Source organism: Talpa occidentalis, unplaced genomic scaffold, assembly GCF_014898055.3.
Source record: "Talpa occidentalis isolate TD23 unplaced genomic scaffold, MPIMG_talOcc4v2.1 talOcc4.16, whole genome shotgun sequence".
In the NCBI taxonomy this organism is placed as follows: domain Eukaryota; kingdom Metazoa; phylum Chordata; class Mammalia; order Eulipotyphla; family Talpidae; genus Talpa; species Talpa occidentalis.
The window spans coordinates 1,957,263-1,980,300 of record NW_023601653.1 but is presented as its reverse complement, the minus strand read 5'-3'; the positions used below and the strand labels follow the sequence as shown (position 1 = coordinate 1,980,300).

General features: G+C 66.3%; 2 protein-coding genes across 4 annotated transcripts in view; both read left to right on the top strand.

Annotated features, from left to right (window-relative positions):
- PARVB (parvin beta) overlaps positions 1-7,399 on the top strand; it is a 56,612-nt gene extending 49,213 nt beyond the window's left edge. For all 3 annotated transcript variants that reach the window (XM_054695988.1, XM_054695987.1, XM_037513403.2), the window contains exons 9-13: positions 775-836; positions 1,278-1,346; positions 5,002-5,103; positions 5,708-5,780; positions 6,981-7,399. In XM_054695988.1, coding sequence (XP_054551963.1) covers positions 775-836; positions 1,278-1,346; positions 5,002-5,103; positions 5,708-5,780; positions 6,981-7,057 — 383 coding nt within the window. In that variant the 3' untranslated portion in view covers positions 7,058-7,399. The remainder of the gene's footprint in view (positions 1-774; positions 837-1,277; positions 1,347-5,001; positions 5,104-5,707; positions 5,781-6,980) is intronic.
- A 2,645-nt stretch (positions 7,400-10,044) lies between these two features.
- PARVG (parvin gamma) lies at positions 10,045-22,588 on the top strand. Its single transcript, XM_037515207.1, has 14 exons — positions 10,045-10,070; positions 10,249-10,285; positions 11,517-11,604; positions 13,141-13,205; positions 14,416-14,518; positions 15,242-15,382; positions 16,033-16,148; positions 16,700-16,755; positions 17,911-17,945; positions 18,695-18,753; positions 19,063-19,131; positions 20,930-21,031; positions 21,949-22,021; positions 22,291-22,588. Exons 3-14 carry the CDS (start codon positions 11,532-11,534, stop codon positions 22,398-22,400), a joined length of 1,002 nt encoding a protein of 333 aa, XP_037371104.1. The 5' UTR covers positions 10,045-10,070; positions 10,249-10,285; positions 11,517-11,531; the 3' UTR covers positions 22,401-22,588.
- Positions 22,589-23,038: the final 450 nt, after the last annotated feature.

Sequence of the window (23,038 nt, the reverse complement as noted above, 5' to 3'; positions counted from 1 at the left end):
GCAGACAAAAATGAAATGCACTAGTAGTGATTCGTGCCGTGACCAGGCGCCCTGGGGTAAGAGGACAGCTTAGGGACCAGGGTGTTCTAGGTGGGGCCTCAGAGCCAGGGCGAACAACCAGGAGGAAGTAAGGCAGGCGACGGCAGGTGCAAAGGCCCCGCGGCCAGCGTGTGGGGGAGGGTGGTGGTGAGGCTGGGTGGTGGTGAGGCTGGGTGGTGGAGCCCCCTGGGTCATGGGATTTTAAGAGTGATGAGAAGCTGTTGGCGCGCTTCAGTGGGTCGGGGAGGGAGGGGAGGAAATGACCCAGTTTGCGCTGCACCCGGGAGGGTGTGTGGAGGAGCCGGGAGTGGCGGGGGGTGGGGGAGGCTGATGTTTGGAGGCCGTGGCTGTCCGGGGTGAGGGGCTGGGGCTGGTCGGGGGCAGCAGGGACAAAGAGGAGGGGAGGTGGGCCCTGCCGGCAGGACCTCCTGGCAGACAGGCGGGGGCACCGGAGCGAGGCGGGGTCGGCGCGAGTCCTGGGTGGTGGGGGGCGGACGTCCATGTATTTCACGTGAGAAGACAGAAGCTGGGTTGGGAGCCTCGGGCCTCTCTCCCTGGATTCCGCGCCTCGCTGCGCCCGCCCGTCGCTCCCGGCGGGGACACAGGATTCCCGGGGAGAACAAGTCCAGGCTGAGCCCCGAGCAATCGGGAGCTGCCTCACGGGGGCGGGCGGGCGGGGGGCTCAGCGCAGCCGGCGGGAGCATCTCCCCTCGTCCCTGTCCCCTGTGCACGCAGAGCGGGACGCCTTCGACACCCTCTTCGACCACGCCCCGGACAAGCTCAGCGTGGTGAAGAAGGTGAGCGCCCCGCCGCGTCCCTTCCGGCCCGGGCCCTTTTGCAGTGTGAGCTCCATGCTGGGAAGAAGGTGGGAGAATCTTGGAAATCCCCGAAATGCCTGCTGTGTGCCCGGCAGCGTAACTGCAGCCCGGCGCGGAGGCTGGGCACGGCGTCTGCTCCCGGGCGCCTGTCTCCAGACGGGAGCTCAGGGGCGGCCCTTGAGCCTCGCCCAGGCGCCTGCTGGGTGGGGGGAATCCCGTGAACTCCAGCTCAGAGTGGGGGGGCGGCGGGGAGGGGCAGGACGACCCCTTAACCCCGGGTTACTCTGTGAGCATCTCCTGGATGGGCCTGCCGCTCAGCCCGCACAGGTCAGGAAGCCTCACAGCCCTGCGGCCGGGCCGGGTGTGCCACCCTGGAGCCAGGGCCCGTCACGCAGGCGCCTGTGCCCTTTGCCTTGACAGTCTCTCATCACCTTTGTGAACAAGCACCTGAACAAGCTGAATTTGGAGGTGACAGAACTGGAGGCCCAGGTGAGCAGTGTCCTGAAGTGCAGGCTCCTTTCTCCTGGCGGTTTCAACCGGCTCTGGTCCGTGTGGCTGGAGCAGCTCCGGGCTCCGCCACGCTGGCATCCCCAGGCCGCTGGACCCCACGGGGTGGAGTCAGCCGCAGAAGCATGTCCTGCTTCCTGGAGGCACCCTGCGTGGAGGGGTGCCTGCTGCCGGTCTACTGGTGGGGGCTCCGGCGGCCCTGAGGCTCCTGACCTCCCGACCCCTGCCTGCACCCTCCCCCAACACTGGTGTGTCCATGTCCCCTTTGTAAAAGCCGCCATGTCTGGCAAGGCTCCTCTCTGACCACACGCCGGCTTGGTTATCCAGAGAGCCTGTTCACCAGCACTCGCGCCAGGACGCCACACACTGCGGGGGAGGGGGGGGTCAGCCTCAGGTGCCCACCCCACCTCGGCAAGTGCAGGCGCTCTGTCCAGATGTCCTCGCGTGTCCGCCTCTGCCCCGCTCTCCACGCGGCCTCCCCCAGCACCGTGACCAAGTGGCTGATGTGCACCCTAAGACGCGCCCCCGCCCGCCCCCACAGCTAAGGCAGCCCCAGGGGCGCGGGTGCCTTAGAGACAAACTGTCATTTCTCGGGATTAGCTGGGCGCTGGGGTTTGGCGTCTTAGTTCCCGGCACGGATTTCACAGCACACGCCTGATCCTCCTTAAACCCCCGGGCGGCAGCGTTCATGGCCTGCTTGCTTCGTGTCCCTCATTTGCCTTTCTAATTAAAGTAATTCAGGGTCGTTGTAGAAATGTCTGAAAATGCAGATCAGCCCAGCAAGTACAGATCCTGCGTCCCGCACCCGGAGCTCTCTGCTGCACGGCGCCCCCGGGGCCCGGTCTCCGTGTGGGCAGCGGGCGCGCGGGGGCCCGGGCTGGGCAGTCACAGCGCCCCTGCGACGTGTCGCTTTATCTGTATCGTTTGCAAACGCGTTTAGTTTTGCTGGGAAGTTTCCTGACGGTTCGCGGCCGTGTCTGCCGCTGTGTTAGTGGCCCAGGAGCTGCTCCTCGCAAAGGAAAGTCCTCTTCCCTCCCCACAGCCTTCCCCTCGGCCTCTCCAGGGAAGCCCGACCCGGTAAGAGGCTGAGGTGTGTTTTCTGGCTGTGTCAGGTGCACACACCTGTCCCTTACCCGGTGGGGGGTCCCGTGGCACGGCGGCTCCGAGATGTCGTGCCCTGAGTGTGTGTGGGTGCCTCTGCGCGGGGGCGCCCCGTCTGGCCCTCTCTGCTGTAGGGCTGCCCCCACCTGCCACAGCTGCCTTCCGAGGCTGCACTGCCCTTGGTGAAGCCAGTCTCGGGGTGCTCGTTCCCTGCTCCTGGGGACTCTGCCCAGCCGGCAGGTCTTGCCCGTCACCCACAGGCGCCGCACCCTGCCCCGAGCGCCATCCGCGATGGCCTCCGCCCGCGCTCTAGGGCCCTGTCCCGTGCACGCTGTGGTCGTGTCTGAGAAGCACTTTAACCGCTGCCCCACCAGGAACACCCCAGGCCACAGAAATGCAGAAACTTTGCTTTCTGTTGTTACAAAGGAAGGAATCTGGGTATTTTTTCAACTATGTTCATCACTGAAGTCAGAGGCACGCGCGCGCATCTCTGTGTTTTCCCTCCTGTTTGAATCTGCTTTTGTATTCTGGGCACCTTCTCTGCTGTGTGACCTTGAGCCAGTCACTCAACCCCGCTGACCCGCTCCCAAACTGGAGACGGGGTGCTGTGAGCACAATGCAGATCAAGCACAATGCAGATCAAGTGTTGATGGTGGACAGCGACGCTGGCATCACAGGCCTCCTCGGGGCCTCTGGGGGATGCAGATGCACAGGGTCTGTCTCGGGACCCCTGTTCCTGCATGAGAGAAATGGCGGGGACCCCTCTTCTGCTGCCATGCCACTCCACACCCCCTCTCAGCCCAGCCCCCACCTTCTGGCACCCCTCCCTCCCTGTGCCTTCCTTTCTGCAGGGAGCTGCCCCCGCCTGCCTGAGCCTGCCTGCAGGTGTGCCCTCCGCCTGCAGCCTGTACTCGGGCAGGTGAGGTGAGTGGGGCCTTAGGGGCAACTTTGGGAGCTTTGGCCACGGGTCAGTGGAGGCCAGAGAGCCATTTTGCTTGGGTGTGCTGGCTCCTCCTGGGGGGTTCTGCCAGGGATCCCTGCCCCCCCCCCCCAGCTGGCTAGATGTTGTCGGCTGAAACCAGTGCACCCGGCGCACTTGGCTGCAGAGACGCCCCTGGCCTCCAAAGGTGCTCAGAACGTGTTTTCTTCAGTGTCGAGGCATAGGTGTGACGTGCGGGTTAAAGGTCATGCTAAGTGGGGCCCTGGCAGCCGCCTGGGGAGGCCCCGGGGAGACGTGGCCATGCTCCTCTGCTCCCCTCTGTTCCTGGCTTCGTTCCTCAGCTCCCCCTCCGTGCCCTTCCAGGACAGGGCTTTGCCGTGCTGGACACTTGTGCTTTTGACTTTCCATCCTGAAGTCGGGGCCTCAGTGGCCAACGGGGAGCTGCTGTTTTTAATGAAAATGTCCCCTTCCTGCAAGCTCTCTCTTCGCCACCCGGGCCTCTGTGTCAGGGAGCTGGAGAACCCCTGGGGTTCAGCCCTCACTTGGTCCGTTTGTTGGCTGTGACAATCTTCTGGGCCGGAGCTGAACCGAAGAGCTTTCTGGAACGGTGGAAGTGGTCTGTCTCTGCACCGTGTGAGCCCATAGCCACCGGCAAATGTGGCCAGTGTGATGGGGGCTGAGTTTTGTATTTTAATGTTTAAAACATCTAGGCACTCCGGAGAGCCTGTGCTTGTGCTTAACCTGCGTCAACTGCGCACTTGAAAATGGTTGAAACAGTTGGTTTCATTTGTATGTGATGGAGCCACAGGAAAGACTCAGTCAGGGACAGCCAAGACCAGTGTTTAAAACAATAACTAAATAGGGACCGGGGCCAGTGGCGGCACTGGGCAGTGCAGCTCCGGACCCCAGGGCCGGTCCCCACAACCCTCTGCTGCAGGGCCCCGAGCCAGGGTGTCCTCCCCGGGCACCACCTAGGGGCCTCCGCACCTTGTTCTCCTCCCCTCGGCCAGTCACGCTGCCCGCCGCGCCCCAGGGTCTGGTCTGCAGAAGAGCTGTTTCCTCTGCTGGTTCTGACTCCTCCTGGGGGCGGGTTGGTGCTGGGTATGGGAGGGGTGCGCTACAAGCTGTAGCCTGCAGGGCTTTCCCCATGGACACCCCATCCCTGGAGGGGGATGCTCAGAGTGCGGCACCCACAGAGCCTCATGCCAAGCGGGGGAACCTGGCGGGTCTCATCCACCCTCTGCGAGCACGGCCGGTGACCAGGTCAAGGAGCAGAACCCACACCAGAGCAGGGGCAGCCTGCAGGGGCTCGGGCCCCCATGTGCAGGGTGTTCCCCACCCTCCCTGCAGATGGGGCCGGTGTTCTCCCCATGTCAGCAGTGGGGGGACCAGACCATGGCCGAGCTGCGTGGTACCAGAGCTGCCGACTGTCCAGCAGCCGCCCTCCAGCTCCAGCCATGTACACGTCCCCCTGTGTGGCACTGAGGACCCCGCCCTCCGCCGGCTCTCCCGTGAATGCAGGGTGGACGGCTCCCCAATTGCCCCCTCTGGGGCGGGCGAGCCCACTCCCCAACTCCGGCGTCTCTGTGTCTCCAGTTTGCAGATGGCGTGTACCTGGTCCTGCTCATGGGCCTCCTGGAAGACTACTTCGTCCCGCTGCATAACTTCTACCTGACCCCTGACAGCTTCGACCAGAAGGTGCGTGTGCGGCTGCGCCCCACAGGGCCCGGGTGCTGGGTGACGGGCTGCGGGGACTGTCTCCGACAGCTCGTTCTGGGGTCTAAGTGCGTCTTTCAGAAACTAAAACCACCCACCAAATGGCGCTGCAGTTAGAGTGACCCCCAGGAAAGCAAGGAGCCACCGCGGCGCCGTGTTCCCGTGGGGTCCGCAATGGGCACGTGTGCGTGGCCGGCAGAGAGCCGTGGGGACGCCCTTGGTGGACTGACGGGTTTGGCGTTGGGGCGAACGCGCTCTCTGAACCTGTCTCCGCCTTGCTCCCCGTCCTGGCCAGGCTGTGTGTCCCCCTCTGGGTCAGTCCCAAGCCTGTCGTGCGAAGTGGACGGTCAGGCTGGTGGCGGTGGGAGGAGGCGCAGGTGCTGCTGGGGGAAAGGCCGGGTCATGACCCGATGCACTGGGCACACCTGCCCCATCCCTCCGCCCTCTGCCCCTGGCGCCCGGCCCCTGGACAGTGGTCATGGCCCTGCAGAGGCTCGTCTTCCCATGCCTGCCTGCCTACCCCTTCGGGAGGAACCCAGGGCCACCACAGGGAACCGGGCGGCGCTGACTCCTGCTTCCTCGGCAGGTCCACAACGTGTCCTTTGCCTTCGAGCTGATGCTGGACGGGGGCCTCAAGAAACCCAAGGCTCGCCCCGAAGGTAATGCCCTGACCCAGGTGTGGGAGAGTCGGGGCACGGAGGGGCTAAGACCGGGCCTCGCAGGCTGGGGGAGTTCTGGAAGGAGCCCCCATCATCCTCCACACCACATCCTGGGGGACATCAGTAGACTCACCCCCATGGGAACTCTTGCTCAGTCCCTCCCAGGTGGGCTGGGTGTCCCTCTGGTCACCTGGACCTGCCCTTGGCACTGAACTCCCAGTTGACCACTGGGCTCTCCAGGGCAGGGTCGTGACCTACACGGTCTCAGCCCCTCCGCCCCCCAGGCCAGGGAGCCGGGGGCAGCCCCTCCACCGGCCCCTCCCAGCCCTGCTGAGCACAGAGGCCCTAAAGCCTGCTTTCCCTCCGGCTGGGGGCACCGGCCTCCCTCCCCGCTGCCTCCAGATCTGCTGCCCAGAGTTCAGGTTCTGATTTTACCCCCGAGGGCAAACTGGGGGCGAACCACTTCTCTCCGGGGAGCCTGGGACGTCTCCTTTGCAAAATGGGAATGAAGGAGGGGGCTGGGCCGCTGTCATCCTCTCGGACTGGGAAAGACTGGAGTGGGGGCCTCTGGGGCCGGCGTGGAGGCTCCTTGCTCATCTTCCCTCCGCGCAGCCTCTCCCCAGCAGGCGCCTCCTCCGCGGTGCTAGTGGCGTGTGAGGGCCCGGGGTCTCCCCATGTCCTGGGCCGCGGGGTCGGAGCACGGAGGCTTTGGCGGCCTCTGGCTGCTCCAAGGCCCGTTTCCCAGAGCAGGGAGCTCACTTTCTGAGGTCCCAGGGCAAATGGGAGAACCAGGTGCCCCCGTCCCAGGAGGACAGGACCCTCCCGCCCAACACGGTGGCCAGACTGACTGGGCCTCCTTAGTATTCTGCATGGCAGCACCAGGATGCCAGTGCCCGGCCTGAGGTGGGAGGCTGACCTGTCGGTGTTTGGCCGCTGGTAAATGACCCCCCCCCACCCGGGCCTGTCCAGTGTAGATGCTAGACGTGATGGAGGGGTCTCCCTGTCCTGGCCGCCTGGGGCTCGTCCCTGCAAGGTCAGCCTGCGTCTGGGACCGCACTGTCTGGGGGTCCTGGATGAAGTGGCCGTGGGCTTGGCCCAGAAGCGCTGGCTGTGTCCCCGCAGATGTCCCGGGCGCCCTGTGCCGGGCAGGGCTGGGTAAGCTCTTGGCGCCGTCAACAGCTTCTCTGCTTCCTTCCGCAGACGTGGTGAACCTCGACCTCAAATCCACCCTGCGGGTTCTCTACAACCTGTTCACCAAATACAAGAACATGGAGTGACCAGGAGCCGCCGGGGAACCGGCACTCTGGCGGGCGTGACTGCACCTGAGCCCAGGGAGGTGCTGCTCCCCGCCGAGCCCACCCCGCCGGCCCCACCCTCCCCTCTTGTCTGGCTGTTGCTCTGCACCTCCTCTTTGCGCAGTTCGGGGGTGGGTGGGGTCTCGGGAACGCAGGCTCTGGCCCTGGCGCTGTGGGAGGCTGACGGGGGTCAGCGCCAGCCGCGCCTTGGGAGGGCCTGGTGGGGCCTGGCCGGCACCTGCCTCCCCAGCCTCCCTCCCCAGCTGCTCTGCCCTGGCGGGGTGTCCTGGGAAATGAGGTCTTTTAAATAAAGTGTTTTGCAGTTTTGACAACTTCACTGTAATGTCCCGGAAGCTTCCCGGTGGGGAGGGCTGTCCGCCCACGCTCCCCTTCTGCCCAGCTGCTCGGAGCTGCTTCCACTTAGCCGCCCGCAAACATCTGAGCCCCGGGGCAGCCCAGCGGCCTCAGCCCGCGGGAGGAAGGATTTGCTGAGCGGGGCTCTTCTCGGCGAGGGCCGAGTGGCCTGTTACAGGGCAGAGGGGCGCCCCCGGACCCGGGGCCTCCCTGTGAGTGGGGTCTGCCGTCCGCCACATCAAGACACTCTAGTGTGCACGATCCCCAATAGGAAGTAACACAGCTAGTGTGCAGGGAGAGAAGAGAAAGAATAGAGTTAAAATAGTTTCCAATTAAACACCCGAAGTCTCCCGTCCCCTCGTGGGTAAATGTCCGGCCAGATGGGCCCAGAGCAGCGTCCCCAAGGCCCGAAAGCTGCCCCACGTCTAAGGCACCTTCTGGTGGGGCCCAGGGCAGGGCAGGGAGGCCGGGCGAGTCTGGGGGAAAAGGAGCAAAAGTGGCATCCAAGGTAAAGGCACCATGGCCGCCTCCCCCGGGTCTCTCACCCTGGGTCTCCTCCGAGTGTCCCCCCTTGTCCCCGGGGCCCTGGGGCCAATCCAGGCCCAAGACGCCAGCGTAGCTTCTTCCCCCGCCTCTGCGCCGCGTGTCCCCTCCAGGTCTCCTCCCCGTCTCCAGCTTCTCCCTGCCCCACTGTGCCCCTCCTTGGGCGGGGCAGGGACCCTGGACCTCCCCTCCTCGGGGACCCCCGTTACAGTCTGGGCCCGGAGCTGGCCCTGGTGGGGCTTGGGACGCGGGCCAGGGCCTGTCCCGGGCTCTGCTCCAGAGGGACGTGCCTCCGGGGCCTCTAGCCAGGCGGGTGCGCTTTGCTCTGGCCGTGCTGCCCTGGGCCTGCCCCGCAGACCCGCCCGTCCCGGCTCCCGAGGCCGAGCCCCAGGCCGAGGTGCGGAGACAGTCTGGCCTCTCCTGGGTGCAACAGCCGCGCCGCCGTGCCCACCCAGGGTCTGCGGGTGGGCGGCCGTCCCTCTGGGCATGTCTGCGGCCCCTCCTCTGCAAGGACAGCAGCCCCACCCCCCAGAGACCCGCGCTCCACATGCAGTGACGGAGGAGGGGCTGTGCACGGGACCTCGGCGTCTGGGGTGGGGGACAGTCCAGCTGCAGCGGCGGGGGAGGGGCGTGTTCCTCTCTCCTCCCGGGCCCGGCGTGTCCGGGTCGGGGCCCCATGAGGCGGGGCTGGTCACCGGTTCATGAGCCACTTTGGCTCAGGAGACGAAGGAGGATCCCCGCGCCTGGGTCCTCCGGGCTGACTCCGGGACCCAGCGGTCCTGCCCCTGACACGGGCTGCCCCACCCCTGCTGCTGCGCGGGGGCTCCGGACTCGCGGACCCCCATCTGCCCTTGCCTCCCCAGGGCGCCCGCCCCCAGCAGGCCCACCCTTCCGTCGCCGGGATTCTCCCCCCGCTGCCGCCGTCAGAGCTGCGGCCCGGGGCTCCTGTTAGCCGGAGCGCCAGCGCCCAAGTTCTGGAAAACAGTTTAATATTCATTCTCCACGCGCTGCGCGCAGACGGGCACGGGCTCGCAGTAGCCGCCTGATGGAGGTGGTTTCCCGGCGGGGAGAGAAGTAATTAAAACGGCATTACGGAGGCTCCTGCGGGAGGCAGTGACATTAAGAGGCGCCGCGACAAAACAGCCAGGGCGGGGACATCACAGCAGCCCCCGGTACGGCGCCACCGCAGCCACCTGCCGCCGCGAGGCCCGTCCACCTGCCTGGCCGCGGGGGGTGGGGGGCGCCCCTCCCAGGGGCCGGGGGCGCGGGAGGGAGCAACCCAGGCGGGGGTGAGGAGAGCAGAGCCTCAGCTCCGTCCCCAGTGGGCAGCCCTGGCCCGCCACGATGTGCAGGGGAGGGGGGCAGAGCCCACATTGAGCCCCCCGATTTCAGGTAGAATTTGCTGAATGCTGAGGAGTCACAGGCAAGGCCTACTGTTAGTGGGCAGACTGAGGAGCACCCCGGGACCCCCCAACTGGCATACTCTGGAGGGGTCTAGTAGGTGTGAAGACCCGGAGCAGGGACGTGGCACCAGGTGGGGAGGGTGGGCGTGGAGCCCCGAGGAGGGTCCCACACCGGGAGGGTCCCGCCCCAGACACAGGGCGGCTGGGATGTCTGCATTCGATTCTGTGAGCTGTCGGCACCTTGGGGGGCTTCAACGGAGCTGGGGTGTGAAGAGGGCCCCCTGGTTCTTGTGGAGAGCAATTCAGGGTGCAGTGTGAGCCGAGCTGGCAGCGGGGGTCCAGCTAGGAGGCGCCTGTGAGACCGCGGGGCTGGGGAGGATCTGGCTTGCTCTGGAGGGGATCGGGGAGAAGAAATACTCAGCTCGAGTTGCCCGCAGGACACCTGGGGTCGGGGGGGTGTGGCTGGCGGTCGGCTCCGGCCGGCTGGTGGTCCTCGTGTCCCAGTCACCGGGCCCTGGCCCCGGGGACGCCGCCTGCAGACACAGCCCAGAGGCCCTGCCGAAGCCGCAGGCCCAGAGGAAGTGAGCAGCCTGGGGCCTGCCACCCCTGGCGGGCGAGGGAACCGGAACCGCTCTCGCTGGGGCCCGCGCTTGCCGTTTGCCTCCGTCCCATCCCCTGCGTGGAGGAAGGCGCAGGTGAGTCCTCTGCATCCCGGCCCCCGGGAGCCTGGCTCGGGGCGGCGGTACCCCTGGGAGGGGAGCTTACGGGGTGAGCCCTGGGGCGCAGGGAGACCGAGCCCCCAGGGAGCAGGGCATGGGCTGAAGAGCCGCCTGCACCCTGTGCACCATCTTAGAGGCGGCCCTTCCTCCCCAGGGCCCCAGACAGCCCCGGACCCCTCACTTGGAGACAGGTGAGCCCACCCCACCGCTCCACCGGCTACTCCCCGAGCTCCTCCGAGGCCCCCATCATAAGGTGAACATGCAGAGGCCCCCGGGAGGGAAGGCAGGCCAGGGGCTCCCTGGGGCTGCTGAGGGCGGCAGGGAGGGCAGCTCCGACTTGCGAAGAAGCATCGCACCAGAGAGGGCAGGGCTCGTGGAGGCGCAGAGCGGGAACAGGGAGGGGCCCAGAGCTGCTAACCGCAGGGCCCGGCTTTCCCGCCTGTGGCCACAGCTCTCAGACAGCCCGAATCCTGGGGTCACAAAGGGGACTTGGAACCCGGGCGTTCTGTCTGCACCCGTGTCCTCCCCACCACCCTCTTCAGGGTGTGAAGGAGGCCCAGGTGGCACCCGGGGGCCCCCAGCCTGGCTGCCAGTGAGATGGGCGATGGGGAGGCTCCAGCCCCCCACTCCCCCCAGCTGCAGGCCTCCCTGGGGGGATGACCCCAGGGGGACAGCCCCACCGGCCTCCCCGGGGTCCATTTTGGAAGGCAAGGGGCTGGAGAGAAGGTGGGGTTGGGGGGGCCAGGCTGCCAGCGGGCAGGACGGAAGTGAGTGTGGGGAACAGGAAGGAGGCCCAGGCCGGGCGAGCAGCCTCCTGCCCAGAATGAGGACAGGGAAGTGTCCATTCTGCAAAGGCTGCCCCGCCCTGGCCGACAGGGCTGTGAGAACCCCCGAGGCCCCCAGTACAGGGCCTCGTAGTTGGGGGCCAAGCCTCCCTCAGAGCCAGGTCTGTGCCACGTGGGACAGGTCCTGGGGATGTTGCCCCGCAGGTGCCGGTCGGGGCCAGCCTGTCTCCGGCTCAGGGGCCTGGAGGGGGCGGCCCTGGCGCCACCCCACAGGAACTCACGGTCTGTAGATGTCCATCCATGTGCCCCCAGCCGGCCCCACCAGGCGCCCCACAGGCTCACCCTGACCCCCTTGAGCCCCGCCAAGTGTTTCCTGGATCTGACCCAGTTGAGCAGTGGACCCCTCCCTGCCCTGACGGCCCCAGGGCCGACCCCTCTGCACCCATCAACCCTGCGTCCTGGCCGTGCCCGGAGACTGACCTGCCCCCCGCAAGGACCAGCTTCTCATGGGCCCCTGCCCGGCGGGTGACACGTCCACCTTGGCTGCCGCGCTGCCTCCTGGTCCGGAGACCCACACGCAGAGTGAGCCGGGGCGGCTGGGACGGCGACGCCCTCTGACCTTCTGTCCTGCCCCCAGGGCCGGCGGGAGACCATGGAGCTGGAGTCCCTCTACAACCTGCTGCAGCTCCCGAAGGAGGCAGGCCGCCCGGCCGAGCTCCCGCAAGGTGCCACAACCAGGGCGGGGGCCGGGGGTCAGGGCGGGGGCGACGCAGGGACCGCGTGGGCCGCACCGGCACTGCAGTGCTGTCCAAGCTGGACGGGGTTCTGTGCCGCCCCGCTGGGGCCTCCTGCGTATACTCCCCTGCCCACTCTGGAATCTTCTGCAGTCATCGCCATACCCTCCCGCCCACCATCTCCAGGCCGAGGGTGGGGCTCTGGGCGCCGACAATGGCGCGTTGCTGAGCCCTTCCTGCGGGCAGTGGGCGTCACGGCTCCTTTACGCCAGGGAGGAAACTGAGGCAGAGTCGCAGGTGCCTGCTGGGAAGGGGCGGTGCTGGAATCCCAGGGAGCCCAGGTCCCCGCCGTCGAGCAGGCGGGAGGGGTGTCCGTCCCTCTGCCCCCTGCGGCGGGCGAGTCTTTTTAAAAATGGGGAGTCTTGGATCAGAGCCACCCCGTGAGCGTGGCCCTTCAGCAGGCCTCTGTCTTCTGGGCTCGGGGGCCTGTGCCCACTGCCCCTGAAGTCTCCGAGGAGGTGATGGAAGGAGGGGCAGCGGCCGCAGAGCGCCGGCGGCAGCCCGCAGCCCGTCGGCCAGGGCCACGCCACCGCCCCGGGACGTGGGCAAGGTGGGAACGTGAACGCGGTGACGGAGAGGACGTGAGCGAGACCGAGTGTGCGCAGAGTGCGCGTCCCTCCAGCTGCGTGAACGCAGCCTTGCGAAGTCGGCGCCAAGGCTGAAGCCCCCTGGGGCGGGGTGGAGGGCGCGGGGCCGGGAGTGTCAGGGAGGCAGCCCCGGAAGGCGGGGGCCTGCATGGCCGTGTCCCTTAGTCCTACTTCATTCACTCCGGCCGGCGGGGGCCCGCCCGCACCCCTCCCGCTCAGGGAGCTGCTCGGCGTGCCGTGGGCCTGTGGTGGCTCCGGGTCCCGTGGCCTCTGGGCCCGGGCCATTCTGCAGGCCCTTCTCGTGGGGGCCCCATGAGTCTAACCCACGGGGGGCTCTCGCCAGGGGCCTGGGGGTGGGAGCCAGGCTCGGGGAGCCGGCCAGCCGGTCTTGGGGGTGTCTGCCCCCCAGGAGCCACAGACGCGGTGCCCTCCAGGCCCAGCCCGGGCAGCACAGAGACCGGGCGCGGCTGAGCCCGGCCAGCCCGTCAGTGGCCGCGTTGCCACGTGAGACGAGGCCTCCGGTTAAACGGGACTTTCACAGACACGAGATACGATGTTTGAGTTCCGCGCGTCCCCAGAGTCAGAGGCAGCGTCTGAGGATGAGCTGGTCTCAGGAGGGGCGTGAGGGAAGGCGGAACAGCCTGGGCGAACGGAAGGAGGTGGGGAGGAGGTGCCCGGAAACCGGTCATCCTGGACGTTTGGTGCTCAGGGTGTCTGCGTGCACGTGTGTGTGCAGGTGTGCATGCATGTGCAGGCGTGTGTCAGCGTGCCCATGTGTGTGGTGGGCCTGCAGGACCAAACTCCCCTGGCGGTTGAGGTGCCAGCTCTGTGGGCGACCTGCAGGGCCCTCACACGTGTGTCACACTCACCCCGCTTCCAGGAGAAAGGAGGAAATGCCTGCCGCGCACCTCCCGTGAGGACCCCAAGTTCAAAGAGCTGCAGAAGGTGAGGCAGCCTCCTCTGACCGCTCTGGCTTCCTGGGGGGACAGCGGCAGCCACTCCTCCCTCACCCCAGGCAGGAGCGGTGACTCTGAAGGCCCCTGGAGGCCTGTCGAGGGGCTGCATGAAGGAGCAATTGCTGAGCACCTACTGTGTGCCTTTATGCACACGAGCCCATCAAATCCCCGGGCAGCTCAGAGGGTTCTGTTGTCACCCGCTTCCCGGGGGGCCGATGGCGAGGCTCAGATAGGTGACCTGGCCTGCGGGGGGCATCTGGCTGGCCAGCAACAGAGCTGGGCTTTGACCTCAGCTGTGGGCCCCAGTGCAGTGCCCCTCCTCCCCCTCTGCTACCCCGGGCGACGGTGGGCGCCCACTTCCCTCATCTCCATGTGGGCGTTCTGTTGCCTCCTCCAGGGAGACTTCCCGGCCTGCAGCACTTTCCACGCCCAGAGGTTCTGTGGCGTTTTCTGCTCCTCCCTTTCTCCTTCCCCTTCCTTTCTCCCCCCACCCCATTCCCACCAGGGCGCCTGGGACAGCAGAACCAGCACAGCCCCCCAGGAGGCCCAGCAGGGTGCTGACTCACCTCCGTATTTGGGGTCCTCTGAGCTGAGCCTGAGACAAGGATGTGGGTGCATCTAGCTGAGTTGGGAGGTGATGGCAGTGGGTGGGGAGCAGGAGCTACCCAGGCGGGTGACGGAGTGGGTGTCAGTGGCGGCACCTCCTGCCCGCTGGGTGCTGCTAGACACCCCCTGCTGTGCAGAACGGGCTCACCCCCTCCTGTGCTGCCCCTTGGGGCACCGCTCCTCATCCACTCTGGCCAGCTGAGCAGTCGGGCGGGACTGGCCTCTGGGGACAGCCCTCAGGCAGACCTGCTGGGGGAGGGAGGCAGCCAGTGTGCCTGCAGCAGTAAAGTCTGCGGCTGGGGGGCACCAGACTCTCTGGCTCCGAAACCTCACGTGGGACAAACAGCCCATGGTGTTGCCCCCTGTGGTGGATATATCAGAGGGTCTTCGGGAGCCCAGAGCAGGCACCTAACTCTGGGAGATCAGGGAGGGCCTGGGAGATCAGGGAGGGCCTCCTGGAGGAGGTGATTTTTGACCTGGCCTTGAAGAATGGGCAGGAGTTGGCCGGTGGGGGAGGGCGTTCCAAGCCGAGGGCAGAGCCAAGGGCAAGCTGGGCGAGAAGTAACCCCGGGGTCTGCTCTTGGGGCCCGCAGGTGCTGATGGGGTGGATCAACAGCCAGCTCCACCCCGAGCACATCGTGGTCCGCAGCCTGGAGCAGGACATGTTTGACGGGCTCATCCTGCAACACCTTTACCGTAAGGAGCTGCTCCTGGGGCTGCCGCTGCCTCAGCCGCCCCCACCTGTTCCCTCCACCGCCTTGCTCCCCTCGTCCCAGCCCTGCTGAGCTCCGGGCACGGTCCTCTTGCCTGGACGCCCACCTCCACAGGCCTCGGGGCATTTCCGGAGGCTCTGCGGTTAGCAGGCTGCTGGAGAGAATCAAGAAACGGCGTTTTCCTCGGACTGCTGGGAGCAAAGAGGCCATGCTGTGGGGGGTGGCCAGGCAGCTGGACGAGGGTCCCCAATCTCATCTGGAAACCCCACGTCAGGGGGCTCCCCCTCGGGGCTGCTGCAGGCGTCCTCGGGGCCACGGCTGGTATTGTCAGCCCCAGACAGGCCGACCGTCAGGCCCTGCTATACAGAAGGGGCGACGGCGGCTCCGAGAGGCCGGCAGCGGGCCAGGGGTCACGGTGGGGCAAGTGGGCAGGCAGCGCTCAGGGCTGGGCGCCGGGGCTTGGGCCACTGGGCCGCGCTGGCCTGCACAAGTGACGTGTGGGGACTCGGGGAGCTCCAGGCCCGAGGCGGGCAGCGCAGCAGCTGGGCTCCGGTCCGCGGCCTGTGTGCCTGCTTACTGCCGAGGTGCGGTGGGTGCCTGCAGGGAGGGGAGCACGGGGTGGGTCCCCCCAGGGGCTCTGTTGCTCTCCATCCTCTCATGGCCTCCTCCGCCCCTTCACCTCTCTCCTCTGCCCCTCCCGCCCCAGAGAAGCTGGCGGGGTGCAAGCTGGAGGTGGAGGCTATTGCCCTGACCGCCGGGAGCCAGAGGCGCAAGCTGGAGCAGGTGCTGACGGCCATCAACGGGAGTCTGGGGGTGGAGGAGCAGAAGGCCCGGTGGAGCATGGAGGGTGCGTGGGCCACTCTGGGATGTCGGGGGGACGCCAAGACCCCATGGGGGCATCCTTAGCCTCCACGTCTGTGCCCGGGGGTGTCCTGCAGCCAACAGTGCAGGGGCAGGGCGTGTCCCGCCGGTCCATGGGCGCTGACTGCGCCACCTCAGTATTTATCTAGGTGGGCTCAGCCGACAAAACCCAGGAGACCCCAGCCCACCCGCAGCGTCGGCTGTGAGTCCCCCCACTCCAGTCTCCCCGTCTCCGAGGAGAGAGCGGGGGCTGCAGGAGGGAAGCAGCCCCCGGTGGGTGGGACAGGGGCCGTGGGGTCTGCCGCTCTGGTCACCACTGCCTAGTCTCACGCTGAGCAGCGATGTTTGGGTGGCTCGCCCCGAGTGAAGCTGCGTTCAGCCAGCCCCCCTGGGCGGGCAGTCATCCCCGCATGGCGAGACCGTCTGCTGTCTAAGCCCTGCCCGCCCGGCCTGCGCCTGGGGCCGCGGTGGCAGAAACGGGATGACGGCGGCAGAGGGCTGCTGCTTCAGGCTCTGGAAACGGACCCCAGGCCTCTGCTCAGCAGAGCGTGCAGCGTGCACACACATCCTCCTCGGTCTCGCCACGGCCGCAGATTTGGGGGCACCTCGCCTCTGACCCTGCGCCCCTCTCCCCAGCCATCTTCAGCAAGGACCTGCTGGCCACCCTGCACCTCCTCGTGGCCCTGGCCAGGCACTTCCAGCCCGACCTGGCCCTCCCGGCCAACGTGCAGGTGGAGGTGATCACCATGGAGGTGAGGCCGGGGCGGGGGGTGGCACGCGCTGAGCGTGTGGGGTCTGCTCTGGTGCTCTGGATTGGGGGTGCTCGTGGGTCATGGTTGAACCAGGGTATGTTCTAGGGAGCGGCTGGAAACATCAGAGAGCGGCGGGGCAGCAGTGGGTGCTGCACGAGAGTGGGGCGGGGTGCGGTGGAGCGTCGAGGAGGCGGGGGGCTCACCAGTGCCCCTAACTCAGCGGGTGGCCTCTTAATCAGAGGTGACTTCACTCCTTCACTCATCGATCCACCCTCCATCCGGCCGCCCACCCACACACCCATCTTTACTCAGACCCACACTTCCCCTTTGGCCCCGTGAGCCGGGCACGGGGTGGGGGTGTCTGGGGAATAGGGCAGATCCAGTCCCTGTCCCCTTGGGCCTCAGCGTCCATGGGATGCCGCCGCACCGAGGCTGTCCCGAGGCGGGTGAGCTGGGTGAACTGTCCTTCGAGCCTCTGGGCCTGCGGTCTGGTCTTCCAGCGGAGGCTCCGGCCCCCTGGGCTTGCTCAAGTTCTTCCCTCTGCCTCTCAGAGCACCAAGAGTGGCCTCAAGACAGAGAAGTCGGCGGAGCAACTGACCGCACGCGGGTGAGGCGGGCAGCGTGGGCGGGGCCTGATCCGGGCACCCTGCGACTTGGGCGGGAGGGGCCCCCCACTCTGCTGCCCCCTCAGCACCCCCTCAGCAGCCGAGACCCTTCCTCCCCCTCACAAGAAAGGGCTCCAGCTTAACCCAACCAAACAGGCAGAACTGGGGGCGCCTGGGGTGAGGCGGTGGGGCTCAGAGTTCTGTGAGTGTAAGAGAGGACCCCGCCCTAAGCATGTGAGCTGAGCCTGGCGAAGGGGATCCTGCTGGCCCTCCCACAGGTCACCCCAGAGGAAGCTCGGTCCCCTCTGGACTCAGGCTAGGTGGCCCCGGCCCCCAGCCGCTGAGCACCTCGGAGCTGGCTCCACAGATGCTGAAGCTTCAGGGTCTGAGAATGAGTTTGGGGACCTTGAGCAGGGGGTGCTGTCGGGGCTCACGGGCCCCCCTTCTCTGCCCCTCCACGAGGTCAGCACCCCGTGCGCCTCACCTGGCGGGAGCCTGGGCTGCACAGGCACCCCGAGCCTCTACCCTGAGCCCGGGGCTCTCCCACCCAGCTGGCTTGACAGAGGCCTCGGTCAGAGGGTCTGCTCCCCAAAGACCTGAGCCCCTTTGGGCCCAGAACCTCGTGTCTAGGGGGCAGAGCTGGGGCAGAGAATTTAGCAAAATTTGGAGAGAAAAAATGGGAGAAAGAAGTGCGGCACCAGAGTCGGCGTGGGAGCCCGCGTGCGCCCCCCGGGCCCCAGAGCGGTGACGCCAGGGGACCCAACAGTCAAGTTCAGGGGTGTTCAAGGGGCGTGCCCTCCTGGGTGCAGGAGGGTTCTGTGCCTTGCTTGTTGGGCGTGGTGACCCCGCAGGGGTGGAGATTGGAAAGTGCACGCGCTGTCAGTTTGGGATTTGAGCGTTTTATGGTGAGGCCTGGAGCCGTCCCCTCCCCACGAACAGCACAAAAACAGCCCCCAGACTTTTCTAGGTGTGGGGGCCTCAGGGGCGGGTCTGAGCCTCCTCTGCCCTTTGCTTGGTGGGGGGCGGGGGGCAGCCTGCGTGCAAAGCTGCCAGGAGAACAGGAGCAGCCGCTCTCAGCCCCGGCCAGGCCGGCCTCGGCAGCGGGGAGCAGCGTCCGAAGCTACTTTTTAACCTCCCGGTCGCCCTTCCCCGCGCAGCCCGCCCTTCAGCTCAGAAAAGGCCCAGCCTTCAGGTGAGTGTGTTCCCAACCAAGCGAATCTGTGTTGGGCTCGCGTGGCGGTCACGGTGGGGTCCCCGGGGCTGTCCCGACGAAGCTCTGGGGCCGCGCAGCAGGGGAGGGGGCGGACCGGGCGCTGCCTTCATGCCAAAGCTTGGCGAGAAACGGCAGCTCCCTCGGGGCTGCCCACCCTGTTTGTGAACCAGGCCTCCTCCTCGTCCATCTGTCCGCCCTCTGTCTGTCCGTGCGCGGGCGCGGCCGTTGGCCTCCGACGCGGCTCAAGTGGGCAGGGGATCCCGACCAGCGGCCACACTGAGCTGCGGGTGGCCAGGGATCTTTGGGGCCGGCCAGGGAACGGGCTCCGCGGGGAAGCTCTGGACTCGCCTTTCTGAGCGACGGGGCGTCCAGAGGCAGCGCTGGCAGCGCAGTGGACACAGCTGCAGCGCACACTGTAGAAAGGGCAGCGCTTACAGGAGCCCTACTGTGCGCCCAGCCCCTGGCCTAGCGTGTTATCTGCTTCTGACCCCACCCAGGGGGCACCATCTGCCTCTGGAAGAGGAGACCAGGCCCAGAGGGGGCAGCTGCTCTGGGGCCCCACGGCAGGGGTGGGGGACCCACCGGCCCTGCTTTCACTCCAAAGCATGGCGAGGAACAGCAGCGCCCTCAGGGCTGCTTACCCTGAGAAGCTTCTGCGGGAATCCAAGCCCCTGTCTGGCACAGAGATAATAGCGAGGTAACGAGGTGTTTATCGGCTCTGTCTGCAGAGGACCCCTTTGATGGATTATTTACGCTGCCTCCAGAGAAAGTGAGCGCCTTGAAAGAGGTAGGAGGATCCATGCAAGCCCCAGAGACTCTCCAGACCCCACTATCTACCACCCAGCCCCACCCCCCCACCCCCACCTTCCACCCTCTCGCCCCCCACCCCTGCCACCTCACCCTCCAGCCCCTCCCCCAGCCCCACCTCCCACCCCTGTACCCCCCTCCCACAGGCATTGTGTCTTGGGGGACAAAGAGGCAGAAAGCGGGCCCTTCTCCAGACCTGCTCTTTGTGGGGTGCTGTGCGAGGGCCTTTCTGTCACCCCAGCAAGGAGCCCCCAACCCAACCATCGGGCTCCTTGTTTCCCTCCGACAGGCCATCATTGACTTCGTGAACCAGAAGCTGGACCGCCTGGGCCTGTCCGTGCAGGATCTGGAGAGCCAGGTGCGGGCTCAGCTGCGGGGCTCCCGGCAGGGGACGGTCAGGGTGTGGGTGGGTCTCGCCCGGGCCCTGGGGTCCTCCCCATCACCGCCTCACCACCCAGGCCACCCAGGATGGGGGGACCGCGGGAGCACCTGGCCAAGGGCTCATGGACGCTGAGGTCCTGCCTTCTTGTGAAGCAGCACTTGTCTGCCGGGTTTCAGGTTGACCGTAGACGCTCAGCTCCCAACACTGAGGGCCCGGATGTGCCCCGCGTGGCCGTGCGCCAGGCCTGGCTCGGGCCGGGTCATCGCTGGGCTGGCACTGCGTGTGCGGCAGTGGGCAGTGGCCATAGCCTTCCGAGGGACACTACGGTGTGTGCCCTCAACAGGGAACAGGGGCGCTGAGAGCCTAGTGCCCCCAGGGCTCAGCAGCGGTGGAGCCTGCGGATGTGGGGGTGTGGGCATCTGGCAGCTGGGCGCTGCTCACACAGAGGGTGGTCGACATGCAGAGGTCTGGTCCCGTCCCAGGTGGCCCGGCTGGTTTATGGCCTTTTAGTCGGGCTTGGACTGCCCTCCAGCCCTCCATGGACATCAGCATCGAGGGGCAGGGCAGGCAAAGACCGTGCCTGGGAGCTAATACCAACAAATCCCTGACTGTGCGCCAGGCCTACAACTGGCTTTGCCTACACGAGCTCACTGACGCCTCCTGGAGGTGGGCACGGGCACTGCCCTCTCGTACAGAGGAAGATGTGGAGGCACAGAGAGGTTCATTAACCTGTCCAAGGTCGCACAGCGATCTGGACCCAGGCAGCTGGGACCAGTGTTGTGCTTGTCACCCTCATACTGTGGCCACAGGAGGAGCCTGTGTGACTTTGGGGTGGGGGTGACACGCAGATGGCAAGACCCCCGAAGCCACAGGGACACGTGTTACTCCAAGAACATCCACATCAGCCGGGTGACCTGGGGCCGGGGCTCCCCGAGCCCCAGCCCCCTCTTGTTCTATTCCGGGCCAGATGCCAACCCTGCAGGAGTGTGGGCAATAAACACCCAGGGAGCCCCTGGGGCCTAGTGTGTTACTTTCCACGCTGCGAAACACAGTCAGCGATAGATTTGTGGTTTTAAAATCTACTTTATGGGGGTATAAACAGGATGGTTTCTGAGGTTTACGTTCAATGTCTTCCATCTTTATCTCCCCATAAAATAATGGCGTTTGGAGGCTGATGGGGTGCGCGGGCCGGTATTTAGAGACTGGGATCAAAGGGGATATTGATGTCCCCGGTATTTTGGTGCCGTTACCGGGGACTGTCCGCGCAGAAGAGGAGACCCGAGAGGGGGGAATTCCAGGAAAGGCCTCGAGGGATGGTTTTTCTGCCAAGACCCGATCTGGTGTTTGTGTCTGTGAAGAGCCTGAGTAGGACTACATCAGCATGCGGGGTGCTGGTGCAGCTGCAGGACGCCTCACCCCTGAACACACAGGAGCACAGACGGCAGTGTCCCTGCGGCCGCGGCGGACCCGGCCGCTCCGCTCCTTGCCGGGGGAACACACCTGCACCGCGCTCCGTGCGCGGCGCTCACCGAGGGCGTCGCTCACCGTGACGGGAGGAGGCTATTCCACGGGAAACTTAGAAACAGCTGGTTTCATCGAGGATGCAGGCCATGCCAGGCAGCCCGTGGCCGCCTCTTCTCTGCGCCACCCATGTTCCCAGCCTTACAAAGCGGGGGGTGCTCCCCAAACCTCAAAAAGGCACCAGGGTCTCAGAGAGGGGGGTGTGACTTCCCAGGGGCCCCCAAGCTGCCCGGCCCCAGCCCCCGCTGTGTAGTTTGCAGACGGAGTCATCCTCCTCCTGCTGATCGGGCAGCTGGAAGGCTTCTTCCTGCACTTGAAGGAATTCCACCTCACGCCCAGCTCCCCTGCGGAAAAGGTGAGTTCTCCACGAAGGTTTACATCTGAGTGGGCGGGTGGGTGGAGCTGGCGAGACCAGCCTTATTCATTTCAGATGAAGCGACAGGGAGGGGAGGTTGCTTTGTTGTCTGTGAGTCTGTCAACCCCCCAGCATCGCTCTGCACACTGGCTTTCCTGCCCACCCATCACCAGCACGCCCACCCACCCACCTGCGTGCCCGCCCATCCAGCCATCCACACCCGTCCATCCACCCAGCCACCCCCGTGCATCCAGCCAGCCACCCACACCTATCTGCCATCCACCTGCTTGTCCAGCCACCACCCATCCATCTACCCACCTACCCACACCTCCCCTCACCTGCCCATCCTCCCCTCTGACCCCCCATCCTCTCACCCCCCCATCCTCTTGCCCCCGTAGTCCCCGATTTCCTGAGGTCTTGCTGGTGTCAGGCCCGCTGGTCTCACCCCTGCCCACAGTGGCCTGTGGTCTGGCAGGGCGCAGGTGGTTGCTCTGTGACATGGGTGTGGGGGCCGGCCCCTGCCCCGCCGGGCGGCCTCATGGGCATCAGCCTGCTGGGGGAGCCAGGACCAGGAGCAGAGGTCATCTTGCAGAGTGGGCGCCACACCCAGGGAGGGGTACTCTTGCCCTGAAGACTGCGCCAGGCTCCAGCCCCCAGGCTGAGGCCTGTATCTGCGGCAGTGGGGTGGGAGCTGTGGCCACACAGTGGGCTCTTCTGCCAGCTGTTGCCACAGAAATGCCAAGTAGCAAACCTCCCAAACCACCCTGGCTTCACCCCACGCCGTTTATTCCAAGGCTGCCCCCCTGGGCTGGCCGGTCCCCGCGGCATCCTGGGCCCCCCCGGGCTGGCCTGAGCCACTTGCAGGTTCCACAGGGGCGGCCCGTGTTCCTGGCATCTCACAGAACCTTGTTCCGCAGCTGCACAACGTCTCGCTGGCTCTGGAGCTGCTGAAGGACCAAGGCCTGCTCAGCCACCCTGTCAGCCCCGAAGGTGAGTGTGCGGCGGGCCTGGGCGTGATCCAGTCCCCAGGTAGCCAGCCTTGGGTGACCCGCAGAGTGGGGTGCGGGGCCTGGGGTCCCATGTGCCGGGGCAGGCCCCTGTATAGCGTGGGTGCTGTGCCCTCGGCTGCCACCTGCCTGCAGCGGGGTTGCCCGGAGTGGCAGGGTGCAGGGAGGACTGGGTGGGCAGGCCTGGGCTGGGCAGTGGTCCTGGCGGCCCTGGATGGCTGCTCATGCCGGCGCCGGCACGTCTACCCACAGACATCGTGAACAAGGACGCCAGGAGCACGCTGGGGGTGCTCTACAGCCTATTTTGCAAGCACAAGCTGAAGGAAAACGCGGCCAGGAAACCCCCAGCATCCCCAAATTGACCATCACTGCCCCCCAGATCTGCTTTGCTAGCCAGCGCCCAAGCTACAGAGGGTCCCCCACATCCAGCCAGCCCTGGGCCTCTGTTTTCCCGCCTGCCGACCCCCCTGCTCTCTCTGGTCTGAATATCTTTGAGCCCACGGGGAATGGACCCCTCTGGAGCAACCTCTGGCCTCGCCCATTTATTTAACAAGTGTGTTTTGGCAGGGGAGGGGGCTGGGGCACTTGCTAGAGTCCTGCGGGGGTGGGGGGGCGTAAATTGGTGTAAATGAGTCCCCCTGTCCCCCAGGCTGGGTGTGGATGGTGCCCTCGCCTCCCCTCTGAGGATCCCCGCAGCCCAGAATGCTGACCTTTACTTGGGCCTGGTTTTGGGGAGCAGAAGGGGCTCTCGAGGGTTAGGGCTGGTGGCCAGAGGCCCAGGCCTCCCCACACTCAGCTGCTCCCCACCTGCCTCTCGGGGCGATGGGCCCCAGGATCTCCCTCCAGGGCAGGAACCCCATGTGGCTCCAAAGCCAAGTTCATGGTCACACGGGGGCATGGGGGTCAGTGTATTGAGTGACCCAGGTCCCCCTGCAGCTTTGGTGAGCTCTGGGGTTGATTTGGGGCTCAGCGCATCCCCTGCTCTGCCCCTGGAGGCTCT